The following is a 21,219-nucleotide window of genomic DNA, read 5'->3' on the forward strand; positions in this document are numbered from 1 at the left end:
CGTGATTTCAAAACAAAATAAAACACCAACGTGTTTCCTTATCTCATCTATTTAATAACATTCTTTTAATGTTCAAATATTTAAGAGGTAAAAGCAGCACATATTCATTATAGAAAAATTACAGAATATAGAAGCATAAAGAAATAAAAGCCACCTATATTTTACAAGGTTGATGTATTAGGGAGGTTAGGTTAAGATAATAGCACCCGAAAAGCACCAAATAACAGTGGCTTAAACAAGATGCTTTATCTCTTTTTCAGGTAGAAGTTTGGAGGTTTGCAGACTGAAGTTCATGTGGTGGTTCTGCTTCCCAATGTCCAAAGGACAGCTCAGGGCTCGCCATCCCTGGGGTGTGACCCCATTCGTCACAATGCAACTCAGCATCCACCCTCCTGGTAGCAGGATGGAGGATGGGATGAAGAAGAGGCACAAGGCCTACTGCCTCCTTTAGGAAGATTCCCAGAATTTGCCCTTTGGCATGTCCATTACATCCCATTTGTTAGAAAATAGTCACATGCCACATTTACCTACAACAGAGCCTGGGAAATGCAGTTTTTCTTCTCAGCAACCATGTGCTTAGCTAGAATTTCTATCACCACTGAAGAAGGGGAAAATAGATATTTAGGACCAGAATTTGCTGCAGGTATTTCCTTAGTTAAATTGCAAAGAGAGGAGTTAATATAAGTTGTGCCCACTTTCAAGGTTATTGATGCATATTGATAATTTTCCTTTCAGAAGCTCTGTATGCATTTGTACTTCCAAGGACATATATGAATACTTCATATTAAACACCAATACAGTAATCAATCAATTCATTGATTCCTATATGGCTTGGCTGCTGGGAATATGTGATGGAGAAAGTGCTCAGTGTTTGATAGACCTGGGCTTTATTGTCAGGACTCTTTCAGCTGCAAGTGACAGAGGACCTAACAAGAATATTGGGTTTATTCAGATATTGAGGCGATTGAGCACATTAAGGAAAGGGAATGGGTAGTACACACTGGAATCTGAAGTTAGAGACTTAAAAATGAAGTTCTTGTGAAGAGGAATGGGAGAGGAGGATTATACAGTAGTTGTAAACATTTTGAGGCCTAAAGAGAGAGGAGCAAGTGTGATAAGATGTCCTGTTAACGTCACGGAGGGGCTTTTCCACATAAACTTTCATCACCTGCTGTTTTGCAGGCAATGTGCTAAGTGCTTTATATGCAGTCCCTCACTGAATGCCCATGTCAGTCATATATTTTTATATGTCTATATGTTGCACATGATGAAGTGAAGGCTCAGGAGAGGTCAGGTTAAGGGTGGAGCTAGAATTTAAACCCCACTCTGATTGATGTCACAATTTTGCTTTTTCCTCTTCTATTCTGAAGAGTGAACTGATAAAAAACAAATTTGGTAAGGATCACTTCTGCTGTAGCATTTGAATTAACTTAAGGGTATAAAGAGATACTATAAAAATCTTTAAAAATTATACAAGAATTATAGAGAGCAACAAATAAAGTGTTGTAAAGGGCAGGAAGGACGTCATGAGATTTTTGTCTCTTCTAAGGGGGGCCTTTTTTGACCTGAGTTGGATGCCTACCTCTCTTTCCTCTTAGTACCTGTGTTTACTCTAACACTGATAGTTCTCATCTCCACTGTGGTTGTCTGTTTATTTTGTTGTCTCTGCCACCAGACTTATATCTTGGGTGCCAGGTATCAGGTCTTATACAACTTTGTATTACCAGGGCCAAGTACAATGCTTGGAACACAGTAGGTACTCAATAAACATTTGCTGGATGAATTATACAAGCATTCATTTCATGGTCATATTAATACATATTTACTGAAAGAGAAATGTGGCTAATTTGCTATTATGTTAAATTTTGAGGGGTGAATAGTAACAACTAGATTAGCATAAAATTATGATTTTGGCCATGATTATAAAGAGAATGTTTATAAGGCAACTGAACTTGTACATAATATGGAGTGTCTACAACATGCTAGGCTGTGTTGAGTGTTTAACATTGTATTTAGTTATTTAATTCTCACAAAAACCTTATGGGGGGAAATAGAAAGATCTCTACTTCGAAAATTGGGAAAATTGAAAAACTAGGAAATGAACCCAAGTAGTTCTGCTCTAAAAATTCTGTGTTTAATTAGCAGATGCAAACTATTATATATAGAATGGATAAACAGCAAAGTCCTACTGTATAGCACAGGGAACTATATTCAGTATCCTGTAATAAACCATAATGGAAAGGAATATGAAAAAGAATATATATATATAACTGAATCACTTTGCTGTACACCTGAAACTAACCCAACATTGTAAATCAACTATACTTGTTTTAATATTTACAATATAAATATTTTATATTTCAATAAAATAAGTTTAAAAAAAATTAAAAAATGGGCAAAATATTTTCTGTGTTTAACTAGGCTATTTTAATTCGCCGTTGTTTATGAGATTTATTATTATTATTATTGTTGTTATTACATGACCGCATAGTAGCATCTCCTAATGAAAACTCATAAATCTTTACCCTGTTGTTTTGTCTGTAAACCGGGAACCTCCCTTCCACCAAAGGCACAGACCCTCCAAGAGGAACCCTAAGTATCTTGGGAAATTGATGCTTTTATGCCCGAGCAACCTCTACTCCATCTGCAAAACCGATGAATAATTTGCAATCAACATTTTCCATGACTCATCTTAAATAATCAGGGACTCATATTTGAGATCGTTTTCCCTAAAAAACGTCCAATTGCACCTCCCAGGTGACTTCTGTGCGCAGACGCCCCCCGGGTCTTTGCAGACTCTCCCCCCCTCCCCCCCACCCCGCGGCAGCTTTCTCGCCCACGAAACTACACTTCCCAGCGGTCTGTTCGTGCATCTGCGCGAACTCATCTTTCCCGGCTCCGGGTGGCATCCCGGCAAAGCTAAGGGCGCTTTGCAGGGCGCTGTGGCTGGGAGAAGTAAAGGGCGGACAGGCGAGGCCCTCCCGCGCTCGCGCATCCCCGAAATGGCCCGGAGGCAGGACGAGCAGAGAGGGGGAGCGCCCTTGATGGCGGAAGGCAAGTCGGACGCGGAGGTTAAGCTCATTCTGTACCACTGGACGCATTCCTTCAGCTCTCAAAAGGTAAAGGCCTCCGCCGGGCGGGCGGGCGGTGCGGATCGGGTTTCAGCACCGGGACAGCTCCCTCTGGGTGTTGGCCGGGTAAGCCGGCCCACTTGGAAACAGGCCTCCGACGCCCTAACCCCGGCGGGAGCTCCCTCAGGGGCGGGGGTGCGCCTTGTAGGGGAGCCGGGAGCACCAGTGTGAGGTGCAAAGGCACTACCAGTCGTGAAATGCGACAAAAAATCATCGCTTTCGGTATTGGGGCGGGAGGCCTTGTCTCCGGGGCCGTGGAGAGCGAGGCAGAGGGAAGCGTCTTCCTGCACCCACATCATCTAGGGTTCCTTCTTTTACTCTTGGTCGCATTCACTCTCTTCAACAGGCCTAGCCTATCTGTTTCAGGTCCTTAGTATGGGGAGGACACGTCGTAAGGTTTAGAACACCGAGAAAGTAGTAGTGATGAAGAGGGTGACTGTGGACTGAATATAGCCAGAATCCTTTTCATTACTTAATTATCTTTTCTCACTTATAAGAGGAAGACGCTAGAATATATCTCACTTGTTAATTCCAGGAACAGGAATAGTTGAAAAGAATGTTGAAAATATTAATAACTCAGGGAAGCACAAAAGAGCTGCTTGGTGGTATCCAAGGGATGTCATTTAATTAAAAGCCTCCACGCGTTGTGGTAACCAGTGTGAACTCTTCCAGGTGCGCTTGGTAATTGCTGAAAAGGCATTGAAGTGCGAGGAACATGATGTAAGTCTGCCCCTGAGTGAGCACAATGAACCCTGGTTTATGCGTTTGAACTCAACTGGAGAAGTGCCCGTCCTTATCCACGGGGAAAACATTATTTGTGAGGCCACTCAGATCATTGATTATCTTGAACAGACTTTCCTGGATGGTAATGTTAAGGCTATTTGTGATTTCTTGGATTTACTTTCAACACAAATATATGTCTTCCTTCCTCCCTCCCTTCCTTTCCCCCTTCCTTCCTTCCTTTCTTCCTTCCCTCCTTCCTTTTTCCTCCCTTCCTCCCCCCCTTTCCTCCCTTCCTCCCCTCTTTTTGGTTTCATGATGGTGGTTTAGTGCCAACAACCTTTTCCATTTCCATAAGCACACAAATATAAAATGGGTCAATAACATAAAGTTTGTATAAGCCACTGTAACTCCATTGAAAAGATTTCACGTAAACTACCAATTTTAATGTTGGAACTTTCCTTTTAAATTCACTTGCAAAAAACCCTGCAGGTGTATGGTTTGTGGTGGTGATTTATTAGCCTTGAAGTCAAATTCATAATGTTGATTTTAAATGTACAGTATGAAAATCAGTTTCATTTAGTCTACTAAATGGTTCTACCTTAAAAACAATAGGAGGGAAAAAGAGGAATAAATCTTAGGCAAGGGAGATTAGAATGTTGGTATACTTGGAGATCTTTGCCCTTGTTACATCTGTATGGTTTGAATTTTATATCTTTTGTGAGGAATTATAGGGCTCAAATTTGTACAGTGCTTTTAAGTAATAATCATTTATTGACAGCCTGTTTTGTGTCAGACATTTTATAATTTCTGTTCTAGTCAGTCTTCAAAAAAAACCAACCTGAGATAGGCATGGTTGACTAATTATTCCCCTTTTGTACACGAGGAAAGAGAAACAGAGGGGTTGCCTAAGGTAACATAGCTATTTTATGGCAGATTAGGGCTGGAATGCAAGCCTTTCAAATCCAAACCTTCCTATTACACGGACCATCTCTCATAGTCATTGCCACTTACACATTGTCTTTCTTCTTCCTAATAACAAGCCTTTGAGGTAAACTGTAGCTTCAATATTTACCCAAGATTACACAGCTGATCACTGACAGAACTAAGAGCAGAACAGAGGGCTTTTAGCTATCAGCTAAGTACTCTTCTGAAAAAGAAGATGCACGACGAGATCCAGTTACTCTTCATCTGCCACCAGTTATGTTGATGTTAACTGGGCAAGATAAAACCAGAATATAACCCCAAATTACTGGAAACTGAGAAAGGAAATTATAAGGCCCAGAAAAGTCTGAGGTACTTAGAAGAAAGATAAGTATAGGACCTAAATGGGGGCTGGGGGGAGTTTACCCCAGGGAATTAGATTAACCATGGGCTTCCCTTATTCTTAACCCAAGTGTTTAGTTCCCTAAGATTTTGATTGGAGGTGGCCACTGATCTAAACTGCTTTTCCATCCATCATTACTTGCTATCCCTTGTAAGTCTAAACGCTGGGGACTGCACAGAAAATGGGGGCTAATTGATTTAAGACAATTTTTCTCAATCTTGAGCTTTTTGGAAATGGACAAGTCTGTTGAATAATAATTTGTATTTCTTGGGAGAAGTGATTATAATAATGTGAATAAGACAAAATAATTGCATAAGAATTCTACTTTAAATCATCAAAAGCTTTAAAAAGATATAGCAAATGAAAATCATGTTTAAATCTTTTGTTAGCATCCCTTGAACTACTATTACTACCATTCTCCTCCTCCTCTTCCTGACATTATCTCTCCTGTAAGATATTCAGTAATATACAGTGTTACCTTACAGTATAGTAATGTTAATGATTATTAGGCTTCATCAAATTTTTTTTAGGTTTTTTCTTTTTCTTTGACTATATAATAGCAAAACTGAAATGCATTCTGAGTCCTGCTCAAGGTGAATTCTGATCTTTTCTTACTACTATTTATTGAATCAGAGGAGAAGGTACTGTGGGCTAAACATTAAGAGGAAAATATGGGAACTAAGGACTTTAATTCTGGTTGTACCAATAGAATAAGTAGACAATCAAGAATTCTAGCTCTTAGTCTGAAGCTGTCGCAAACTGGTTGCATATCCTTGGTGACTTGACTTCTCTGTTTGTCCTCTTGGATTAGGTGATATAGTTTTATCAGTTGCAGAGATAAAGCAAGTCCAATCAACTCTTATTTCACTCTTTCCCGTTTCCCAAGGAGAGTAGTCATTCAACTGGAAAGGGTAAAGGAAGACTAAGATTAAGGGAACTAAAACCCATGGTAGATATGAAGACAGTAAGAAAACAGTTATATAAATGCAGGCTAGTCTAGTCTCCAGATGAAGTTTGTCTCAAAGTGTTAAAATAAAAAACAAACATGTAAGCATTATCACAATGATCATTGAGATAATTTCTATTTATCATTAAGAACTCATGGAGATTAGGAAAAGGGCCAGACAAGAGACAGACAAATGTTATCCCAATTGTTAACGAGGGGGGAGGCTGAATTCTAATCCTTGCTACTTAACACATATTCCATGTACCAGCAGCATTGGTATCACCTTGGAGTTTGTTAGAAATGCAGAATTCTAGACTCTACTGCAAGTCTCTTGAATCAGAATCTGCATTTTAACAAGATTCCCAAGTGATTCATATATACATAAAAGTTTGAGAAGCACTACTACAAATTACTGTGCATTAAATAATTGCTTAAGCTTTAAGCAGTGCTATAAATTACTGTCTTTAAGCATGGCAGAGTTCTAGAATGTGTTGTCAAAATTTTTTAAAGTGTATATTTTTTGAGTATCTCGATGAAAAGGAACCAGCTTAAGTTTTACATTACTGGAGAATGTCTTTAACACTTAAAAAGTGAATCTATTAGGTGCTGGGCATAGTTCTAGATACAGTGTATCTTGATTTAAGCAGAGCATTTGAGATTAAGTCATATGACACCCCTGTGGAATGAGGGAGCATATATGGCTAGATGAAAGTAATGCACATTTTCCAATGAATAAACCACCATAATGAAGAATATTCATTTATGAATTTCTTATACCATGTTGCTTGTTTAGCTATATTCTCTTATTTCACTTATCCTATGATAATTTTATCACACTTTAATTATTTCAATTACTTGTAGACCACTGTAAGTACCGTGAGGTCAGAGACAGTGCCTGTTTCATTAACAACTGTATTCCCAGTGCCTGGTATGGTGACTGTTCTTTAATGGGAGCTTAATAAATACTTTTGAATGATTAAAATGAATGAGTTATTGAAAACAGATGTCAGCCTGGACAGGAGTCTCTACTGGTGTTCTTTTAGGCTTCTATTCTCTGACTGAGTCTAACAAGTCCACAAACGATTTGAATAAAGACATCGAAGAAACACTATTATACTTGCGGATGTGTAAGCTGTGATAGTTAAAATGATGACTAGCTTATGAAATGCTTCTCATGGAACAATAAAATGGAACAATAACTAAGATAAAGTTTAACAAGGCTAAAAGTAGTATATGAATTTTGTTTTAAAAAATCAGCTGCATTAATGAAGGATGGGAGACCTGGCCTGCTAATAAGTTACCAACAAAAGCCAACAATGAAATAAAAGACTAGTGTGATTTCAAGTTGTTTCAAAAGTATAGATTCTGCCTAGAACATGGCAAATTGTGACCTGCTATATTTGAACTGGTTGGAACATGCAGCATTTTGACCAATTATGGATGGAACTTTGAGGAAAGGTGACAAATTAGAATGATAATGAGTGAATGGATTTCATGAGGTGTACAGTTGCCCATGGTTATATAAGAGACTTTAATTAAGTGTATCCATTCATCTAAAGAACAGAGTGTAGTCAGCTGGCATCTCCTTTGCTCTTATTTGCTATCCTTTATTAGTCTATCAACTGGGGATTGTACTAAAAATGATGGCTTGCTGACCTGTACACCTTTCTCAACCTTTCTGTGTAATCAGTATTTACATATTTACATCCTTTTGGTATATCATAATCTCTTTTAGTGAACTGTAACTTGGCCACTAAATAATAAAAAAAAGTGAGCATGTAATCTCCAGATTATCTGGAAAATTAAAAATGTAAATTGCTAGGAATCTGGCATCCCAATTAAATTCAGATTTTTAGAAGTAAAAAAAAAGGAGAGGGCTTCCCTGGTGGCGCAGTGGTTGAGAATCTGCCTGCCAATGCAGGGGACACGGGTTCGAGCCCTGGTCAGGGATGATCCCACATGCCGCGGAGCAACTGGACCCGCCCGTGAGCCACAATTACTGAGCATGCGCGTCTGGAGCCTGTGCTCCGCAACAAGAGAGCCCGCGACAGTGAGAGGCCCGCGCACCGGGATGAGGAGTGGCCCCCGCTCGCCGCAACTGGAGAAAGCCCTCGCACAGAAACGAAGACCCAACACAGCCATAAATAAATAAATAAATAAATTAATTAATTAATTAAAAAAAAAAAGGTCCACATCAAAAAAAATCTAAAAAAAAAAAAAAAAAGAGAGCATGAAATAACTACAAAATACTAGAATATATACTGTTTATTACTGCCAAATAACTCAGTGGTAACCTGGAATCAAGGATGTCATACGGTGAATATTGAATTTTGGTAATTTAATATGTTTTATAACAGTTCTCTGAAGACTATGTCCCATGTCTTATGTCTAGATATATCACTGTAAGTATTCTTAGGAAAAGAATTTGGTTTGGAAATAATCCAAGTATTCTGGTATATATTAAAGTATCACATACTAAGTCTGATTAGGAAATATAAACTTATTTTATAAATACAGTTTTATCAATATATATTGAAAATCAACTCTGATTTTAAAGATAATATTTATTCTGAAATTATTGTTATATTAAAAATATAGTTAGTTATGTAAGGAATTTTCAATTATTGTTAAGGTCATAGAATAAATAATTTTATATCTGTTAGTAAAAGGGTCTCATATATAGTTGAATAACATTATACACTTTTTCGCACATCTACTGAAATTGCAGGTTAGCACAAAGGATTGTAACTGAGTGCAGAGAAAATATGGTAAGGAAAAGAAAATGAGTCTTTAAAACTCATGATTATGCCAATAAATGGTTTTAAAAAGTAATTTTTAAAAAGACTTTCTCTGATTTGTTCAATTTTAGTGAACAGGACGGGGTGTTAAAATTACAGAAGTCCTAGTTCTATATTATGTGTATACAATCATTGGAACAAACTATCTGATCAAGGAATTTTTGCCCCCCAATTATGAATGTTCCTATAAAAGTTTTAAATATACTACCAATTAAATAAAAGTAGTTAAACATTTAAGGTATAAAATGTATTGACTATCTTGCTACAAATTTGGCTCTGTCTCAGAAAATTCTGGATGTGTATAATGAACTTGTGTAATTTGACATCATGTTTTTTCTCATCTGTGTTTAGATTTGATCTTTCTAGCTCTGAAGTTATGACAGCCTTGAATTGTAGTCAGTTTGTAACCATATCTTTTGCTTCAGGTCATAATTTAATTGTGTACCATTATTATTATATTTTTAATAGCCTGGTGTATGACTAGTTGAAGGGTACAATTTTGTTCAGCTACATGCTGCATATTATCTTATGTACCAATGTCATCACTAAGTGATCTAAGTAAAATAAAAAATTGACAAAGGGATAGAGATAGAAATGAAGTCTAATCTATTCTCATTGAAGGAAGATCTGACAATTATTCAAATAGACCTAGGGGGTGTCTTTCTAGAAAACGGTCATAATAATGCCTCCTTTATCTGCCATCACTGGGGAGTGTAGGAAATCAAAGCAGCCAATTTAGGAAAAGAATTAAAATGTATGTCTTTAAGCTCCTAGATTCTTTTTACTATTTGCTCTTGGGGAAACTGAATGTAAATTTTTTAATGGCTCAGGGCCACTGTTATTCTACCCAACAATACAGGGACTTGAGAATATATGGAGCTGTTGGTCCTCATTAAATGGTTACAGAATGCTTTTATTGTTTCTTTCTGATTTACAATTTTGTTCTTTTGTTTTCTCTCTTTGTTGCTTATCACATCTTTCTGCTTTATGTCCATCTGCCTGTTTCTAATTTGCTGCCTAAATTTAGGTGCAATACAAGACCTGCCTTTGTCCCTACTCAGTTCTACAACGTCAGGTCTTATGCCAATGTACTTGCTTATTCTTCCAGCTTAGTCACTAATCCTGGCTTCCACTACTGCAACCTTCCACCCCAATGAAGAGTTCCCAGAATTATTCTTATTGCCTGTTTCTCAAACCCTGTAACCCTTCTATTGCTTTCTCAGTTCTGATTGAGGTAGAATACCAAGAAAAGATTTTCTCTTTTTAGTATCGTAACAAAAATGCTTTATGGAAGGACTGGAAAATAAAATGAGAATGAGAGGGAAGATTTTCTGTATAATTCAAAGGAAATTCCCAGTTGTCTTTTGAAAAACTCTCTTTCCAGAGGCACTGGACACTTTTGTGTGCTGGTGTCAGGAGGATGCTGGTGGCACATTGGATGTGTGATACTGGACAGGGTGTCCTTGAAGAGAGAAAGTGAGCTTGGAAAAGAACATGGGTTCAGTGGGTATCTGATGCTCTGCCTGACAAAGTGTTTTAGGAGATAGTTATATAGTAATGGAGCACTGAGTAGAAGATTACTTTCATGCATTCAAATCTTTGGATTCAGACTTGGCCAGATGGACCTTCCCCAGAAAGCAATTGGATGTTGTTTTTCCTGCTTTTATTCTCTTTCCCAGGAAGGAAGTCGTATGCTCTTCTGAAGACAAGCCCCCGGCCTGGCACAAGAGAGCAGCCAGAGCCAGTAGCTATAAATTTAACCACTTGAGAGGCATTTTAAAATGCCATATCATTTATGGTTATTAACCTGTGGTTCTTGGACCGCCCCCCCCAGAACAGTGGTTCTTAAACATTTTGGTTTCAAGGCCCCTTTGTCTTAAAAGTTAATGAGGACGTTTGAGAGCTTTTGTTTATGTGTTCTATCTATCAATATCTATCAAACTAGAAATTAAAATTGAGAAAAGTTTAAAATACAAGAATATACAACCCCACATTCCATTAACTGTCAGAGTGATGGAGTTATCACATGTTGTGTAGGCTCTGGAAAATATCGTCATACACTCAAGAGAGAATAAGAGTGAAAAAGCAATTAACATCTTAGTATTACTATAAAAGTAGCTTTGACTTGTAGACCCCCTGAGAGTGTCTTCAGGAAGCCCAGGGGTTTTCAGACCATACTTTGAGAACTTTTACTGCTAGTGGTCTGGGAATAGAATTCAGGACATTTGATATCTTAGAGGGGAAAAAATTACATCTTTATTTTTCAGTAATTTCAAACAGAAATTTATCATTTCCTTTCATTTCCAATGTAGGCATAATCCAAAGCAATATCAGGAGTGCCTGTGACTTTGTTCGTATGTTCATGTGACTGTGATGTGTTCATAGCATATCAAGTTATTGCTGATATCTTAAAATATCACTTATGCCCATCACTACTTTGAAATTATGGTAGTTATTAGACCTGCTGCTAGCTTTTGTTAGTGTATTAATAAAAAGACACCCATATTAGTATTTTATAATTTAAAATTACTTTGATAGCTTATTTTAATATAATCAGTTTCCTTTGCAATCCTATGTCTTGTATTTTATGCATTTAAGAACATTATTTTGAGAAGAGGTCAGTGGCACACAAAAGGTTAAGAACTCTTTAGAATTTCAAGGACCTTAGAAGGCCTCCAGTCTATTATCCTCATGGGAATGTTTACCATGCATTGCTTGGGATCCTGGTGATATTCTGAGATCCTGAAAAGTCAGCAAGGAAGTGTGCTCTAGTTGGGCAAATTCAGGGTTGACGAGCAGAATGTAGCTGACACTTCATTCTTGGTCATTCTAATGCAGACTTCAGAATTGGACTCCCAGCAGGGAATTAGACATTTGCCCACTGGTTTGAGGAGTAATCCGTATTCTTTTTTCTTAGAGAGTCAGAATTAGCCTGTTGGCTTAAAATTGTGTACTACTTGGTCTGGCATTATGAGATCTTGCCTGAAATCTTGCTCTGCAACCAACTCTGAATTGTCAATGCTTATGAATGAGTGTGCGATGCTCAAAAGGATTCTAAATTAAATAAATAACTCAAAATAAATGAATAAGTGAATAAGCAAAAAATAAATGAATAGAGTTGAGGTCGTTCTTTTCACCTGTTAGATTAATAAGCTTGTTGGCATTTTTTTTAGGGGAAGTTTGAGAGTCAGAAGTGGGAATAGATTCTGTAGGGACTTAGCCCTGACCTTTGGATCACATGGTTCATTTGTATTCTTCTTGAATAGTCTCTGAGAAGTAAACCCTTTGAAGATGTTACCGATGATGTAATAAAACAGAGCACTGCATTAGGAGTTAATGACTTTGGTTCTTGGTCTGCCTCTAATTAGCTGTGGGATCTTGGGAGAATGTCTCAGCCTATATATCTCAGTGTCCTCGTTAACTGCTACAGAGCTTCTGCAGCTCAAATATTCTATAATAACTAGCAATTTGGGAATATATTAATTCATTAATTGAAATTTATTCAACACCTACTATGAGCCAAACATTATATTGGGCACTGGGATTCAACAAAGAACAATACATGGTCCCTGCCCTTAAGGAGTCTATAGTCTAGAGGTTAACCAGCAAATGAAGATTTATGTAGAACGCACTTTCCAGAGATAAAATATTAGAAATTGCTGGTGAATTCCATGAAGATGATCAATTCCCATTCGCATAGCATCAGTGGGATCACTCTTGGTATTAACTGGAACCTGGGAAGGTGTGGTCCCTGATCATCTTTCCGTAATGAGCCTTCATTCACTTAACCAACATTTACCAAGGGCCTAAAATGTATGAGACACTATGCTAGACTCCGGATCATACGTTCCTTGCCCTGAAGGGGTTTATGGGGCAAAAAGATACAAACAACTAATTGAGGTGATAAGGGCTATAATGGAGTACGTACAGAGTATTTTGCATGTACAGAGGAAGGCACACTTGACTTAGTCAGATGTTGGTAGTTGTGGAAGGTTGGGGAAATTTCCGCAGAGGAGTTGGCATAAAAAACTAGACCTTGAGAGTAGTGATTTGCAAGGTGGAGAAGTGTGATCATGGTTTGGGAATCTGGTCTGGTACCTCAGTCCAATTCAAATTTTGAATGTCTGGGCTGGAGAGATATCATCCTTTAAATCCCTTCATATAATACTGAAAATGTTAATGTTGAGGGGCTAGAGTTTTTGTTTCTTGCTTTTGGATGTAACATCTTGTTTGTAACTTTTCCTTCAATGTTTGTGTATGTGTTTGTGTGTGTATTTTAGAAAAAACACCCAAGTTAATGCCTGATAAAGGAAGCATGTATTACCCACGGGTACAACATTATCGAGAACTACTTGACTCCTTGCCCATGGATGCCTATACACACGGCTGCATTTTACATCCTGAGCTAACTGTGGACTCCATGATCCCAGCTTATGCAACAACAAGGATTCGCAGTATGTAAAGATCTTAAAGACCTGGAATTCTGTCTCAAGTTTCTTTTAATTCATTTTTGAGACCTAGCACACCTCAGGAAGACTTGGGGGCAGGGTTGTTGAGTTTGCTTCATGGACGTGCGTGTTATATATCGATCCACGCACCAGTCAGATGAATCTGTGCTTCAGCTGTTCAGCTGGACATTTATTGTCTACAGGATCTGATTTTCCAGCTCTTGGCCTTGAGGGCCAAGCTTAAATAAAACTCAGAAGAGTGGCCTGTGGAAAAGTAGAGAACATAACATGTTCTCAAGGACAAATGGACTAAGAATAAGGAAAGCTGGGATCTGCTGGGAGTTACGGGCGACTGAGTTCACATTTCTGGTCCTTAATTTTTGTTTCATTATGTGAAGAGCTGGGCTACAGGCTGTCTAGCCATTACTCTTCCTCTGAGTTTAGTGATCGGAGATTCACTGAGGTTGAGCTGTGACCTCCAGCTCTCTCCTTCCTCCTGCCCTGAGCATAGGGAAGGGTCAGGAGCGGGAGGAGGTGTGCTCCATAGCCCAGGGGATTGGGATGGGATGGGATGGGAAGGGAAGGAAAGGGAAGGGGCTGTGATCAGACCGGGGGTGTTTGACCAGGAACACTCACACCCAGAGCTTCAATTCCAGAAAGCACGTCCTTCCTGTTACATCCTACCTCGCCTTTACAGTTCTCTTACTTACGCTATTTTACTTTCTTTTCGATACCCTCCTCCTCACTCCTCTCCTCTTGCCTTCCCTGCCCTGCTCTCCCTCCCCCCATTTTTCTCCTCTCTCTTCCAGCTTCTCACCTTCCTCTTGTTCCACCTCCTTCTCCTCAGAAATACTCATTATATGATTTGAAACCAGTATTCTGACTATATTTACCTAGAGTAAATATTTCTCTAAATAAGGCTTTTTCCTTCCCTTTACATAGAAATTTATTACAGAAAACTTGGAAGGTATTGAAAGGTAGAACTACCCTGCTCAAGCACTTATGATGTGCTGGGCTTTGCGTTCAATGCTTTTCCATGGTGCCTCCCATTTCATTCTCAGCCTGTGTGGCAGATACTCTGAGAGCTCCATTTTATTTTATTATTTATTTACCCAGATTCTATTTTTATTTCCTGGGAATTGTTAATGGGCTTTGCCATGACAAGGTTGTACCCGTCTTTCTCTCTAGCAGCTCCCACCTACTGAGATAAGCGGCAGGGTCCTTTGATGCAGAGGAACAATGTAGAGGTAGAAACCCCCTTTTAAGAGGATAATGAAAGGATCAAGATGGGCGTTTAGTTTTCCTCTTTTCCTGATTCATTCTTCTTAGTAATATAATAGCTGAAAGGTCACCCTTATAGTTCAGGAAAGTCAGAATGTTACAAGCGAGAGAGGATCTTAAGAAAAAGAGTATAGAGTCACCAGGAAGAAAAGAACAACTGGTTGCTCCAGTGTGTGTGTGTGTGTGTGTGTGTGTGTGTGTGTGTGTGTGTGTGAGAGACAGAGAGAGAGAGAGAGGGACAACGTGTGTGCGTAGGGGGTCTCATGCATTAAACATTTTTTTTTTTAACAGAGTGCAGTACTTATTTATTTAGACTTTGTAGTTTTTTCTTTTTTTAACAGCTTTATTGGAGTATAACTGCTTTACAATGGTGTGTTAGTTTCTGCTTTATAACAAAGTGAATCAGCTATACATATACATATATCCCCATATCTCCTCCTTCTTGCGTCTCCCTCCCACCCTCCCTATCCTACCCCTCTAGGTGGTCACAAAGCACGGGATAGCTCCATTTTAAAAGTGAGGAAACTGAGGCACACAGAGGGGGAGTCTGAGGCAGAGGAAGGTCATGACCCCCAGGGCTTATGCTCTTACCATTGAGTTTCCCTGCTTTTCTTTGTTTCTTGTATGGAAGGGAGGAAATAATTTTCTATTTCAAAAATGGTTTTGTCATCAGGCCAAATTGGTAACACAGAGTCTGAACTGAAAAAACTTGCTGAACAAAACCCAGATTTACAAGAGGCGTACATTGCAAAACAGAAGCGACTTCAAGTAAGTAAACCAGGCTGTCCTCAGCTGACATCCGCTGTTTGTATTAAATGTTCTACTTTTTGTACAGTATCACTATTTTTTAGAACATCTTCTATTAAATATCGCAAGTCACCAGAACACATGTTACCTTCGGCTTATGCTCTGCTTTTAGAAAGAATTTTTCTTTATTAGATTTGATATTCAGACCTAACGACAATTGCTTAAAAAGCAGTCATTGCTCATGCTGGTTGCCAAGGAAACTTATAAAATGTAAAAGCAAGTTAATAAAATATTCTAGGAATCTGTCATTTCAGGTATTTTTCCACTTTGAGGCAGCTAGACCTCTGTCTATGACTTTTTTATACCAATAAAGCTACCGGCGAGTTTTTTTTTTTTTTTTTTTAATATATATACCCCACATGCCTTTCAGTTTTTTTCCTTTGTACCTTTTGATCCCCTTCACCCATTTCTCCAACCCCTCACCCCCCTGCCTCTGGCAACCACCAGTCTGTTCTCTGCATCTATGAGCTTGGTTATTTGTTTGTTTGTTTTTAGATTCTACCAATAAGAGAGATCATATGGGATTTGTCTTTCTCTGCTTGACTTACTTCACTTAGCGTAATGCCCTCAAGGTCCATCCACATTGTTGCAAATGGCAAAATTTCAGTCTTTTAATAGCTGAAGAATATTCCATTCTATATATACAAATCACAATTTTTTAATCCCTTCATCTATTGATGAGCACTTAGGTTGTTTCCATGTTTTGGCTATTGTAAATAATATTGCAATGAACACAGGAGTGCAGATATCTTTCGAGTTAGTGTTTTTGTTTTTCTTTGGCTAAATACCCAGAAGTAGAATTGCTGGATTATATGTTAGTTCTATTTTTAATTTTTTGAGGAACCTCCATTCTATTTTCCACGGTGGCTGCACCGATTTACATTCCCACCAACAGAACACAAGTGCTCCCCCATTCTCCACATCCTTGTCAACACTTGTGATTCCTTGACTTTTTGATAATAGCCATTCTAACAGGGGTGAGGTGATATCTTATTGTGGTTTTGATTTGTTTTCCCTGATGATTTACAATGTTGAGCATCTTTTCATGTACCTATTGGCCATTGTATGTCTTCTTTGGAAAAATGTCTATCCAGATCTTCTGCCCATTTTTAAATTAGATTGTTTGTTTGTTTGCTATTGAGTTATAGGAGCTCTTTATAGATTTTGAACGTTAGCCCCTTCTCAGATATATGATTTTTAAGTATTGGCTCCCACTTAGTAGGTTGCCTTTTCGTTTTGTCGATGGGTTCCTTTACTGTGCAGAAAGAAGCTTGTTAGTTTAATGTAGTCACAGTTGTTTATTTTTGCTTTTGTTGCTTTTGCTTCTGGTGTCAGATTAAAAAAATCATTGCCAAGACCAAGTCAGTGAGCTGACCACCTGTGTTTTCTTCTAGGAGTCTTATGGTTTCGGGTCTTACTTTCAAGGCTTAAATCCATTTTGAGTTCATGCATTTTGATGTGTCTGCCTCCCGAGGAGCAGGTCTTTGCTTCATCAGTTAGAGTCAGCCTTTCTCTTTCTGATAATTCTTTCCTCCAACAAACTGTGTAAACTTCTCCCATGTTGAAAATCTAGCAGACGTCAGCACTCCCAATCCCCCCTCTACTTCCCAGCCTCCTTTATCCTTCATGAGCGAAATAAATGAGCTTCTCAAGAGAAACTCCTGCACACACAGCACTCCTTACTCTCCACCTGTTCTTTACCTCACTGCATTCAGATTCCTCTCTCATCTCTGAGCCCTCAGTTATTCATTTGTTGAAGGCTGCTGACGTCCATTCTGGAGTTGGGCATGAGAGCAGTCTCTTTGTGCCCCTCATATTCTTTGCCCTCTCTGATCATTTGGTTCCATAGGAGTTGCCAGTGAACAGTGGGTCTGACCCCTGGGATATTTTCACAGCCAGGGCATTTTCTGTCAGGTTTGCTTTTGCTTTAACACAAAGTCATTCTATTTCTTCTCATTGTCTAGAATAAACAGGCTCCAACTCTGTAAGAGTTTGTATCTGCTCTGCTCTACACGGATTATTTTTACAGGCATAAGTAACCTATAAGTTATTTTTGTTAATTAGTCAAAGCTCCTTGACCACGACAATGTCAAATACTTGAAGAAAATTCTTGATGAATTGGAGAAAGTCTTGGATCAGGTTGAAACTGAGTTGCAAAGAAGAAATGAAGAAACCCCAGGTAGGTACTCATTTGTGTCCTTTTCCTCTTTTTCTGGACATCTGGAGTATTTATGGGAACATTCTTGGTTTCACCAAAAACATTCTGTAATCTGTTTTTAATTGTTAGTACTCATGGGCAGTTTAAATTATGATAGCAACAATAATAGGTGTCAAATTCAGCAAAACCCAGGTGTCTAATTGTAACTCTGCATCTATGTGAAATATGACTGATGAAGAAGTTTTCTGCACAATTTAAGTTATGCTTCGTAGATTCCTACCTGGCCTGTTTCACAAGTTTTTAACTAAAGCAGTTAGTTTGGTTGAATAACCTGAGTAACTGCTTGAATGCTCCCTCTAGTTTTTTCCTTAGGCAGGGAGAAAAACTGCAAATTGGAGTAAAGTATAACATGGGAGCCAGCCTGTGTGTATGTGCAGGCTGGCTGGTGAGTATCCATCTGCTGTACCTGTGAAGCTGGCTTCACGATGAAGCCCAGGTGCAGACATATGGACCATTTGCACTGTTTTGATTGACAACAAAGTTAAAGACCATTTTACCTGAAACTTGCTTCACAATAGGGACTTTCTTCTGTTTTAAATAAGTAACTAAAAGTGGCAACTACTGAGTGACATATGGATTTTCCTAAAGTACACCTGTCATTTTCTTAACCCAGAAGGAAATATCTGTTAACTCCTTTGGCTTGGAGGCTCTCAACTCCTCAAAATGATAGACAGGCTTTGAGCTCAAGTGGCTCTAGTGGCACCTAGGGACCCAGGTGCCTGACAGATGTCAAGCAAGTCTCCCTTAGCTTGGGATACATTTGCATGGACTTTTTTTTTTTTTAAAGCATAGAATTACTTGCTGAGTATTGTCAAGAAAATGTACCATGGCCTTCATCTTTTGCTACACTCACCCTTGCCATCAAGACTAAGACCAAAGATGCCAACCAAAGTCTATCTGTACAGTGCTTGCCCCTTATTCTCCATGTCCCTTTCTCTAATCAGAAGAGGGCCGCCAGCCATGGCTCTGCGGGGAATCCTTCACCTTGGCTGACATCTCGCTTGCTGTTACACTGCATCGACTGAAGTTCCTGGGGTTTGCGAGGAGAAACTGGGGAAATGGAAAGCGACCGAACTTGGAAACCTATTACGAGCGTGTCTTGAAGAGAAAAACATTTAACAAGGTTTTAGGACATGTCAACAATATATTAATCTCTGCAGTGTTGCCAACCGCATTCCGGGTGGCCAAGAAAAGGGCCCCAAAAGTTCTTGGCACCATCCTTGTGGTTGGTTTTCTTGCAGGAATGGGATATTTTGCTTTTATGCTTTTCAGAAAGAGACTTGGCAGCATGATATTAGTGCTCAGACCCAGACCAAATTATTTCTAGGCTTGTGGGGATCTAGTGGCGGCAACTCATCTAGCCATTCAACTAGATCCTTCTCCACTCTTCCAGGCCCAGTGAACAATGACCCTGGGCAGCTAGTAAAAAGCATAATTTACTTTACTCTTTGGCTAGTTTATGCAGGGAGGGGAGGCAATGAAGATGTCTTTGTGGGCTGGTCACTTTGAGAGGACTTATTTGCAAACCTGAACTAATTCATCCTTAAAACATGTGCAAAGTCAAGATATGTGAATGCTGACAGGTAGAGAGTAGACCTTTCGCTCAAAATGTCAGTTCAAGTTCTGGGTTATTTTGGGGGAGAAGTTTATTATTATGAGCAGACAGTAATAATCTATGATTGCCCGTAGCTCTTCATCTGAGACTATCTGGGTGTGTTGAGTGTTGAATAGTTAGCAGTATTTTCTCCTGGAATTCAGAAATCATCTTTGTTACTCGACACAGGAGTTCAGATAGCAGCAGGGTACAGCAGTACTTCATACTCTCACTGTTAGCTTTAGGCAGAAATAAGGGAGGCAAAGGGACAAAGAAGGGGGAAAAGTGAGAATGAAGTCTATATAATGATGACAATAGAATGCAACTTCCAGGTGCCTCCGATGCCACTCATGGCTGCCTGTCCCCTTAGTAAACATTATATTTGACTACTTGTGGCTACAGCCCATGCATCCTCCTGTAACTGAAGACCTTGGAAAAAGAGGACTGGGGAGTTACTGGGGGGAGTTGGCTGGAGAAAACCCTGGGCTTAACACTTATAGCACCTCATCTGACCTTAGTGTTAATTTTAAATGCACATAAATCACAGTCACTAATTTATTAAAATTAACTGCTTACCTACTTGGGCATGAGATGCCTACTGGAACATGTCTGACTAGCATTGACATGAAACTCTTAAATTTCCTCATGGTTCCCCAATTCGAAGGTGCCTGTGAGATATCACTCCTGTGGACTGTTATGAACAGTCACTGGGAGTCTTGGCCTCTCCAGCCCTTTTGTGCCCACAGGTGGCATTTAGGTGAATGTCCCAGGTAACTGCTAGCGTGGCATGTGGCTGGGGAGTGGGTATTTTGTTGATCTGGGAGTGTTAAATAGGCTCATTCTGCATTTAGGGAGGCTGGTGTGTTAATGCAAAAACTGTTGTCTAAACCTTGCATGTATTTATTGTCATCAACAAAGCCTTAAAAGGTTACAGGGAAGGAGAAAATCTAGTCTTGATCCTTGGCAATTAATTTAGGGGAGATGAAATAAGTCGATAGATAGTGATTCCACCTATATTCCTTCATGTATGTCTAGGCATTGTAGGGGGTGCCTCAGTCCATCTGGAAGGGAAAATCCCTGTGTGTCCCATGAACAATAATGGAACTGCAAGATACAGTTTGTGCCCAGGAAGAATCTTTCCTGGTGACAGGAAGGTGGAGTTTCTCTGGAGTTGGCCAGAAAGGTGTGGGGAGCAGTGTTAGGTGTGATGGGAAGTATGTATGGGGAATGGTGAGCTAAGGTTCCAGCGAACAGCAGAAGCTTGCTTGGACTGCCTCAGATGGGCTGTGCAGATGGCCAAAGAATGTACCTACCAACTTTTTCATTAACAGGAAACAGTCATACCTACTAAACAATGACTTTTTGATGGTAAAATGATTCTATAATTCATGAATCAGTTGTGTTAGAAAATATTGTTGAACTGGATACTCTCTGTTTCCAAAAAATTAATAACATCTCCAGTGTAGACTCAATCCAATAATAATTAACAGACTGGCAGCTTTTATAATGTCTTGATTTTGAACCTCAGTGCATTGTTGTATAGAGTGTCTGAATTTGTTGCTGGGACATTCCAAATCATGTATTCATAAAAGAGCCACAAAACTGATTATTCAGTAGGTCAGAGTGTTTCAGAGTTCTTTATGTCATCCTTTTATGAGCAAGAACTCAGAATGAAGAAATTGAAATTGGATTTTTACAAAAATCTACAAAGGAGGATATTTACCTATATAAGGGTTGTTGATTAAGAATAAAGATTTGAAGTCCAAATGCTGGCTTTTCATTAAATTTATATTATTACTGATCAAGAGAAAATTTACTAAAAGTATTTATGATTTTCAGATACAGTTTCATTGGAAATAGGCTTGTGTCGCTATTAAAGGTGATGCATTTGCGGCAATTTCACTTGTTTCATGGATACCCTTGAGTTTATACTTTTAAGATATTTGTTT

The 21,219-nt window shown here is 38.9% G+C and overlaps 1 protein-coding gene across 2 annotated transcripts; it reads left to right on the forward strand.

Moving 5' to 3' along the window:
• The first annotated feature begins 3,002 nt into the window (after positions 1 to 3,002).
• On the forward strand, positions 3,003 to 19,003 carry GDAP1 (ganglioside induced differentiation associated protein 1). 2 transcript variants are annotated; one of them, XM_068525709.1, is made up of 6 exons: positions 3,003 to 3,119; positions 3,804 to 3,996; positions 13,203 to 13,376; positions 15,325 to 15,419; positions 17,523 to 17,637; positions 18,621 to 19,003. In XM_068525709.1, the coding sequence occupies exons 1-6, from the start codon at positions 3,003 to 3,005 to the stop codon at positions 19,001 to 19,003; spliced, it is 1,077 nt and encodes a 358-aa protein (XP_068381810.1). The 2 variants fall into 2 exon arrangements, with proteins under 2 accessions (XP_068381810.1, XP_068381811.1); XM_068525710.1 differs by lacking the exon at positions 13,203 to 13,376.
• The last annotated feature ends 2,216 nt before the right edge of the window (positions 19,004 to 21,219 follow it).

The sequence above is a fragment of the Eschrichtius robustus genome, chromosome 17 (genome assembly GCF_028021215.1).
Source record: "Eschrichtius robustus isolate mEscRob2 chromosome 17, mEscRob2.pri, whole genome shotgun sequence".
NCBI lineage: Eukaryota > Metazoa > Chordata > Mammalia > Artiodactyla > Eschrichtiidae > Eschrichtius > Eschrichtius robustus.